The sequence below is a fragment of the Alosa pseudoharengus genome, unplaced genomic scaffold (assembly GCF_046254945.1).
Source record: "Alosa pseudoharengus isolate Yale_2024_CS ecotype anadromous, Long Island Sound unplaced genomic scaffold, YU_APseudo_1.1 YU_APseudo_1.1_scf_3, whole genome shotgun sequence".
NCBI classification, from domain to species: Eukaryota; Metazoa; Chordata; class Actinopteri; order Clupeiformes; family Clupeidae; genus Alosa; species Alosa pseudoharengus.
This window is the reverse complement of record NW_027468718.1, coordinates 18,059,194-18,069,193: the sequence shown is the minus strand read 5'-3', so window position 1 is coordinate 18,069,193 and position 10,000 is coordinate 18,059,194. Positions and strand designations below refer to the sequence as shown.

Below are 10,000 nucleotides of genomic sequence, written 5' to 3'. Positions count from 1 at the left end.
CTGTGTAGCTCCGTCCCTCTCCTCAGCACCAGGCGATCTGTTGTGTGCTATTCATGTTCTCTTCGCCATGTTCTGGCTTTTATCTAGTAGCTCTCTGAGGTTATTCTGGTTGCCCTCAATGCACACAACAGTGCCCCCATGACACTGTTCACTCTTCTCATACACATACACACAAACACACACACACACACAGAGACACTCATTCCTTCTCTGTTCTATCATCTATCTTCTCTCTCTCCCTCTTTTCTTGTTCCTCTATAAACACACACTGTTCTGTGTGTGTGTGTGTGTGTGTGTGTGTGTGTGTTTGTGGTGGTGTTTGGTGGTGTATTGGCCAGCTCCAGTGTGTGGTAGTTGTCACCTCTGCAGCCCCTTGTCTGTCCGCACCCCACCCAGTTGCAGTCAGTGTTCACAGCTTCACCAAGTCACAAACACACACACACACACACAAAACATAATCAGCAATGAACTCTTCTACCCCGTCTGCAGTGTTAACTCCACAATTAATAATGCCTGTTCTTGTTCTTCATGTGATTAATGCTCGTTTGAGGTTGTAAAACGGCTCTGACGCGCAGCGGACTTCACAATGATTTCATGTGTATTAGCGTGAGGTATGGTGTAATGCGCTCTCTCTCCTCCTCTCTCTCCCTCTCTCTCTGTAGGTGTTTAAAGTGAAGGCGGTCCAGCTGGCTGAGAAGCTCCTCCCTGCCTTCAACACTCCCACAGGGATCCCCTGGGCCATGGTCAACCTCAAGAGGTGAGCTGCTTCCCTCAGACCGGCCACACCCCGGGAGAATACACACCAGCACGCACCACAACACACCAACACCAACAAACACACACACACCAGCCCAGACCAGTGCACACAAACACAAACACCCACATACCACTCATCAGTTGTCAGGCGTGTGTGTGTGTGTGTGTGTTTGTGTTTGTGTTTGTCATCCTGAGATGCACACATATCACACACACATCACGGTCACCTACCCCTGGCCCATTTTGTGTTGCAAACAGTATTAGTGTTTTCTGTCTACTCTCTCTCTCTCACACACACACACACACACACACACACACACACACACACACATACACACACATACAAATAGTCATACACGTTCCGTAGGCATGCAAAGACTCACTCACGCACAAGGACCCATTACCCATTACCCATTATCTTTCTTTCACTTTCTTAAAATCGTTCCCACGTGTGTGTGTGTGTGTGTGTGTATCTGTCTTGTCTGGAGGGCTCTAAGCTCTCTTCTGTGCTAAATGCAGTTGGCCACATCATTTTATTTCCAGCGAGTGGCCAAATGACAATTGCACAATTAAACTGAGCCGGGGCATTGTTGAACACACATTAAGTGGCAGCATGAAGGGAGGTGTAGGTGTGTGTGTGTGTGTGTGTGTGTGTGTGTGTGTGTTTGAAGCCAAAAAACTGACACACTCTTTTTGTGTGTTAATTGGCTGTTAGCAGGGAAATTAATGGTGAGCAGGGGAGAGGTGCTCTGGTAAAGGTTCCTCTAATCCAGAGAGGAAGTAGGGAGGGAGGGAGGGAGAGAGGGAGAGAGGAAGGAAGTAGGGAGGGAGGGAAGGAGGGAGGGAGGGAGAATGGGCTCATCGCCTGTCTCTGTCTTTCTCTCTCACACACTCCCTATCTCCTGGTTTCTCGCTCTCGCTCTCCCTCTCCCCTTTTTTCTGTTATTTTTTCTTTTACACACTCCCTTTTTATCTCTACCTTTTTTTTTACTTTCCTTCTTTTTCATTCATCCCTCTGTAGTGTGTGTGTGGGCGGGGGGGGGGGGGCAGTGTGTATTGGGAATTTTGCAGTTATTACATTCATCCATTCACTGCAACTCAGTCCACTTATGAATGGTGCCCCCACCCCCCCACATGTAATGAAGCAGTGCCACTGACACAGGGCCCCTGCACTGGCCCCTGTGAGACCCCAGTAGGGAGGAGGCCCTGTTCTGACTGGAGCTTAGAAGGTTAATGACCAGCTACACACAGCCCGGCCGTGTGAGCTGGAGCAGTATCCTTAAGATGGATGGACACAGAAGGGTTGATGGATGAAGGGAAAGTGAGTTTCGTGGCAGTGTGGGGGGGGGGTGAGGCAATGCTGTGGTTGTCATGGCGTTTAGAGCTGGGGAGAATCTTCTAAGGTAGTGTAATGATGATACTGATGCTTTGAGGGCGGGTAACTTCCTTAACCCTAAAAACGTGGACACTGTTTGGGTGAATGGAATTTTGAGGTGTTGGGGCTGTAGGGTGGAACCTGTTCAATCAAGGCTGTCAGGGCATGATCTTTTAAGCATACAGTAATTTAACTGCTTTTTTCCTCTCTCTCACTCTCTCTCTCTCTCTGTGTGTCTGTGTGTGTGTGTGTGTGTGTGTGTGTGTGTGTGTGTCTCTCTCTCTCTCTCTCTCTCTCTCTCTCTCTCTGTGTGTCTGTGTGTGTGTGTGTGTGTGTCTCTCTCTCTCTCTCTCTCTCTCTCTGTGCGTGCGTGTGTGTGTGCGTGTGTGTGTGTCTCAGTGGCGTGGGCCGTAACTGGGGATGGGCGTCTGCTGGCAGCAGTATCCTGGCTGAGTTTGGCACGCTGCACATGGAGTTTGTTCACCTCAGCTACCTGACTGGAAACCCAGCTTACTACCAAAAGGTAGGTGTGTGTGTGTGTGTGTGAGAGAGACAAAGACAATTAGAAAAGTGATGGAAGTTTGGAATGGAAGATGGTGTGTTTACAGCTGTGGTAGTCTCAACCAGTGGACTATCAAAGTGTGTGTGTGTGTGTGTGTGTGTGTGTGTGTGTGGGTGCGTGTGTGTGTGGGTGTCTTTACAGCTGTGTGTGATATTTGCATGTATTTGCATGTATTTGTGGGGTTTTTTTTACCTGCCGACTGTCCTACAGAGTCTGTTGACAGCGGCTGTTTAAGGTCCTGTCTGCTTTCTCCATGCAGGTGATGCACATACGCAAGCTGCTGGCCAAGATGGACCGACCCAATGGCCTGTACCCCAACTACCTGAACCCCCGCACGGGTCGCTGGGGCCAACGTGAGTACCTACCGCCCCTCCACCACCCCCAGGAAATGCCCCCCGTGGGTTAGCTTGGGCTAGCAGCTCAGTGACTTGTAAACACAAACAGGGACAGCATGGCATCATGCCCTTACACTCTGAGGAAAAGAGGACCTAAATCAGTCAGCAGTGGAGGCAGAGTCTCTGAGCAGTAAGCCCTTTTTGGAGCCGAACGTGCGTAGTGAACAGAACAGTCATCCAGGTCCGCCATATTCAATGTCCATTTTTACATTTTTGAGATCCTTGCAGGTTTCCTCTGACTGAGCGTAAACAAAAAGTTGTTACAGTCACAGGTGTAGCAGCCTGATCCCCATCCATTTCTGTGGGTCCCACTACCGTCTGAACTTTAAGTAGCCTGTAGTGTTTGTGGTGATGGACTTTAAGTAGCCTGTAGTGTTTGTGGTGATGGACTTTAAGTAGCCTGTAGTGTTTGTGGTGATGGACTTTAAGTAGCCTGTAGTGTTTGTGGTGATGAACAGAGGTGTAGAGGTTTGTCTCAGAGATTGCGTTGAACTTTGAGGCAATCTGTTGTCATACACACACACACAAACACACATACACACAACACACAAACACAACACACGCAAAGGCGCTCGCACACACACACACACACACACACGCCACATACAAACACACGCCACATACATACAAACACACACAATTCACACACGTGTGGCACATACAAACAGACACGGCACATTCAAACAGACACACACACACACACACACACACACTCACACACACACACACACACACACACACACACACACACACACACACGCCACATACAAACACACGCCACATACATACAAACACACACAATTCACACACGTGTGGCACATACAAACAGACACGGCACATTCAAACAGACACACACACACACACACACACACTCACACACACTCACACTTACACACACTCACACACACACACTCACACACACTCACACACGCACACACTCACACACACACTCACGCACACACACACACACACTCACACACGCACACACTCACTCACACACACACACACGCACGCACACACTCACGCACACACACACACTCACACACACACACACACACACACACACACACACACACACACATACTCCTTGTTGCTTTGTTGCTCTTCCTTCAGCCTGTGACTGAAGATATAAACTTAATGGTTGATCTCCATCTCCATTTTAATTAGTTTGTGTGTGTGTGTGTGCACATGTGTGTGTGTGTGGGCATGCAGCCCTTTTTAATAAACATCTGTAATTACTTGTCGAGAAACACTCAGGCGTGCTTTAGCTAACTGTTAATTACAGTGAGTGGTGAAGTTTTAATTACTGTCTGTGTCTCTGAACACCAAACCCGATCAAGCCAGAGTCACACACACACACATGCACACACACAGTACTCAGCATCGTTACCTGCAGCAGATCACACACACACAGATTCAGATATGAGATCATTGAGATTAGTCTTTCTCTCACACACACACACACACACACACACAGACATGCACACCACTGAAGTATATTACTTTTGGCTATCTCATATCCAGTTTGTACACACTGTCCGACAATACTCACCTTACAGCCAGCAGATGACAGAAACACAAGCATTTTTGTGCTGTAACTCTCCTTCTCAGAGGAGTGTGTGTGTGTGTGTGTGTGTGTGTGTGTGTGTTTGTGTTTGTGTGTGCGGGATTGTGACTGTTCATGAGTTAGAGTGTGTGTGCATACAGTATGATGTGACTGCACTGCATACATCTATTGCAGTGGTCTCCAACACGGTGCCCGCGGGCACCAGGTAGCCCGCGGGACGGCTATGAGGCGCCCCCAGCGCACTTTCTAAAAAATAGCCAACAGGTCACCTGCAGATCACGCTCTAAAAACACGCTCCATTGTGAAGTTTTCAATAGATATTTAAGTCTAGACCAGAACCATTTTAAGAATGTATGTAGCCATACATCTGTAACAATAAATTGATATTGGTGATACCTTATAAATTGTAGCTGCGTTAAAATTTAGCCTTTGGCTTCAAATCCGTTTCCCATTCAATCTTTAAACAACAACGGAAGCGGAGCGCACACGCTGCTCGCACGCATAGACAGTAAAGGGGGAAAAAACTTGCTTGTCTGGTGTAGCCAATGAAAGCATATCTTTGCAAAAGTTCTGTGGCCATTCCATGTTCGTCAAATACGGTTCTTGCATGATTGTTCAAGGACTGAAAAACAATTGCTTTAGCTCACAGGCCTTTTCTCCTCCGTAGGCAACTGCCGTATAATAGCGCTAAAAATGTTATAGCATGCATGACTGAGCAGGACTGTGCATTACCCTTTTTTGTCAGATCATGGATCATTTCAGGTGTGCAATAACTTTAAAAGGAGTTTTCATATGTTAGGGTGGTGTGGGCGATTACTATTGAAATGTTAAAACGGAATTGTCCACTGAAATCAGAACTTAAACATCCCCTGAATTCATAATGGTGGGTTGGTATAAATTGGGTACAAATTGTAACCCAAATTATTAATTGCACAAAAAGAAAGTTTTTTTGTAAAAAAAAAAAAAAAAAAATAGATTAGATTCCCCATGCAAACTTTGAAATGAACAAACTGAACAAAAATGTTGGTAGTGTTGCATAGGTTATTGATATTAAATTTGAAAATACAGTTGCTTAATATATAAAGACGTATAGGCCTGCACAAATAATGATCATTTAAAAGTAAAAATCACATAGGCCTATTATTTAGGAGGACTACCCTCGCAAAAAAGGGGTGAGGGTATGTTTGTTTTAAATGAGTAGCCCTCCATATGATTTCGGGTCTTCAGGTAGCCCTCATTCCCAAAAAGGTTGGAGACCCCTGATCTATTGTGTGTTTGTGTGTGGCCCTGCAGTGTGTGAAGTGAGCTCGAGATGGGGAGTTAATGAGAGACCTTCAGTCCTGCTCCCTTAATGAGTTATGGTGTGATTGACAGGTCATTATCCTCCCCACTATCTCTGATGTCCTATAGATCCAAGTGGCTGCTCTCACACCATCTCCACATTAGCTGCCTATCTACCCCATCGCTTTCTTTCTCTCTCTCTCACACACACACACACTCTCTCTCTCTCTCTCTCTCTCTCTCTCTTTCAGTCTTTGTCTTTCTAAGCGCTTTCAGACATACGTGTAAGACCGGAGGTTCTGCCGATGTTAAACGGTGGGGCCGTATATCTGAACGACATAACCGGTCATATGGAAGTCCGAATTCACCCGGTGTTTATACTACCCCCGACCTAGTATTTCCTCCGGACATTATGTAAATGTGCTGTGTCTGAACGAGGCGTAGAACATGCGGTTAAAATTCACACCTAGTGAGAGGGCGTGTTGGTGACGTTTCTTTCGTGCGTCCATGTGGTTAAATCTGACTTAAATGCCAGTGTTATGATGGAGTGGCATAGTGCTGTCCAGAAAATCTCCGACATGGAAAGATGCAGACATCACGGAGCTACTGTCCATGAGGGCATACAACATTTTGATAAAACACATGAAGGGAATGGCACGTTGTAGCCTACAACTGCATGGCAAGGCCAAACGAATTCAAAAGACTGAATCATCATAAGCAGAAGGCGCTGAAAAGGCAGTAGCCTACAGCGACGTCGTTGACGACAATAACAGGAGTATTTAATAAATTGTTAGCCAACACGGTTTTCTGTTCATTGATAGCCTTAGGCAGAATTAGGCTACAGAAAAGAATACAATATATTTTTTCTCTCCCGGCAGTAAAGACAGTAGATTCGTGTTTAAAATTAAATGAAAACTAAAGGTAGGCTATAGGCTTATTATGCATATGACCATCCAGAGGAGGCTGGTGATCTGTCAAGAATGATGATGATCGTAAGATACAGATGGTTTTATTGTTGCTGTCATTATTACCACAAACACGAATTGACAACGAAACCATGGCGATCGTGGGTTATATCTTGCCTGTTAGGCCATGCACAGCCCTGTCAGAACTCCGTGTAGCATGCATACTGGCAGTTTTCATAAACCATCACCAACTAGTTCACACTTTGGATATATCGTTGGATTGTGAAAAGCCCAATTTCGAATAACTACAGTACAACAGATGAGGTAGGATGCATATTTTGCAATTAGAATTTCGTGTTGGTGAGACCTGTTGCCTATCAGTAGACATGTCATCTCGAGTTCCACGACAGCTAGTGCCACCGAAATATGACACTGAAATCCTCTCACTATTGGAGTCGCTCAGATAGAAACAGCTGTAACGTGGTTAGGACACTTTTGCTGTGGAGTGGAGACGCCATAAGTTAGGTGTGGTTTTGACAATCAGAAAAGCAATATACTGAAATAGTTTAATGATGTAAAGTCAAGTGCTGGTCTGGTGTGTGTGCACGCAGTTTTTATTGATGAGTCGGAGTGGCAAGGGCATTATAAAACTTCTCGCTCTTAGGCCTACTCATACACCGCGTTGAAATGGCGTAGCTGTCTAAATTCAAATCATATCATGCTAGGGGAGAAATCGTGGGACATCCATTATTTTGTTATTCAGCACCCATGGTCAAAAATATGTTCCCGCGCGCCTGCATTACGTTGAAAACAGATAAATGTGTTTACTCGAAGCACACATACAAATTCTGTATGTGCGCACTTACGTGACTATCCTACTTCAAGTATTAGCATACGCACAATAGATTTCTCTTCTTTAGCCTATAATACATAGGCTACACTTTGTAAACAAAAAGCAGCAGTGACAGGCAGCGGCCGCATATATTCTGCGTCATATATCTCGCATCTTGTGAACTCTAAGCCCCCACCCCTCACTCAACAACCACACGGAGATTCTGTAATGTGCGTGTATGTCGTTCACACATACGTCCGTATAAGGTCAGTATTAGGTCCGCAGGTTAGCATCATATCTGAATCATCCGAAGGGTAGGACCTCCGTTTGACAAACCTCCGCATGTACTCCGGAGGTTATATCTGAAAGCGCTTTCTGTTTTTACTCGTTCAAGCTCATCAGGGTACTAATTCCCTCTCTCTCTCGCTCTCCATTCATCTTTCTCTCGTACTCTCATATTCACTCTTTCTGTAATCCTAGTCCTCATTCTTTCCCTTCCATATCTCTCATCTTTCCATTTTTCTCTTTCACACACCTCCCCCTTGCCTCTTTCTTTCCACCTCTCCCTTTCTCCTTCTCTCTCTCCATCTTTCTCTCCACCTCTCTCCTCCATATTTCTCACCACCTCTTTTTCCATCAATCTACCTCTCCCTCTCTCTTTCTTTCCATCTTTCTCTCTCTCTCCATCTCTTTCCATCTTTCTCTCTCTACCTCTCCACCTCTCTCTCTCTCTCTCTCTCTCTCTCTCTCTCTCTCTCTCTCTCCATGTCCCTCTCTGTTTGCACTCCCCTCTCTGGTCCTGTATGTGTTTCTCTGTAATAAGGAGGCCAGGCTGGTTTGAATCAGATAAGATGGGGCGACCGATAGACAGCCAGCGGCAGGATATTGGTTTAGCAGTGCAGAGTGCACAGACGCTCAGTAGCTCCATACAAACCAGCGCAGCCACTGGACCCACTAACACCAACACCACTGCACTGGGTCTCACTGCGTTTGACTCATAATGATGATCATACCCAAAGAGCAACACACGAACAAATGAAGTAAGGATGACCAAGGGGAAATATACAATGATGATCATGAGATAAAATGACAATGCCATTATGTAATTAGAACTTTATCAAGTAGTTCTCTATGATGACAGAGAACCCCCCCCCCCCCTCCACACACACACACCTGCAGGGATGTGTCTTTGCATGTCCTCTACCGGGGCTACTGAGTGGGAACTCACTAGCTGCTGATATTTCTGAGATATTCATTACAGTAGACACACACACACACACACACACACACACACACACACAGATTTACACACACTGATTATCAGTCTGACTGTGTTTGAGTTTGGGATTTGACAGCTCCTTCTTGCAGCTCCTGAAACAGTGGCTGATTGATGTTCTTGTCCCCAGCTTGTCGTTTGATTAAGAGAACATTATTCATTAGCCGCTGCCCGCTTGATTGACAGCGGGGTCAGCCAGTCACCTCTATACAGATGGGTGGGGCGGTGCAGGGGATTAAAATGAGGAACAGTCTGTTCTCATTACCTAAGCAAACCAGCCACACACACACACACACATACACACTGCAAACACCCTAATTCACACAAACTGCACACGTACACACACACACACACATACATATATATACACACACACACATATATACACACACAGACAGACAGACACACACATTGTGCAAATGCCTTTGTTCTGTTGGGCAGGAAAGAATCTCAGCTTAATTTCAGCTTCCCTTTCTGGTGCTTGATTTCATGACTGAGTGAGCAGGCATCTGTACACACACACACACCACACACACACACACACCACACACACACACTCCCCCATCATTCTCTGGCTTAATCACCTCGGTCTGTTCCATCACCTGCTAATGCCTCCCCTCTCCCAGGCCCTCATCAGAAATACAAACACACACACAAGCACACACACACACACACACACACACACACACATACACACACACACACACACACACACACACTCACACACTCAGCATTAAACACATTTCTCCCTTTGTCCCTTTCCCTCTATAAGCCTGTTCCCTCCCTATCTTTCCGACTGCATGCCTCTCCATTTCTGATTGTGTGTGTGTGTGGGTCTCTCTCTCTCTCTCTCTCTCTCTCTCTCTCTCTCTCTCTCTCTCTCTCTCTCTCTCTCTCTCTCTCTCTCTCTCACTCCCTCCATCCTCCATCTTGGGTTTGCGTTGGAGTTTCCTTCCGTCTCACCTCTGAAGATCTGGGGTGAAGTCTAAGCCTTGAATGCATGAAGCTTTTGGTCTGTGGAAGTTTTGACTTTATGTGAGTATGGTACATA

At 46.0% G+C, this 10,000-nt stretch overlaps 1 protein-coding gene across 3 annotated transcripts in view; it reads left to right on the top strand.

The window, feature by feature from the left end:
* Positions 1-10,000, top strand: part of man1a2 (mannosidase, alpha, class 1A, member 2) — a 111,795-nt gene that overhangs the window by 85,316 nt on the left and 16,479 nt on the right. For all 3 annotated transcript variants that reach the window (XM_076263416.1, XM_076263417.1, XM_076263415.1), the window contains exons 7-9: positions 663-757; positions 2,531-2,654; positions 2,953-3,046. In XM_076263416.1, the coding sequence (XP_076119531.1) occupies positions 663-757; positions 2,531-2,654; positions 2,953-3,046 (313 nt within the window). The remainder of the gene's footprint in view (positions 1-662; positions 758-2,530; positions 2,655-2,952; positions 3,047-10,000) is intronic.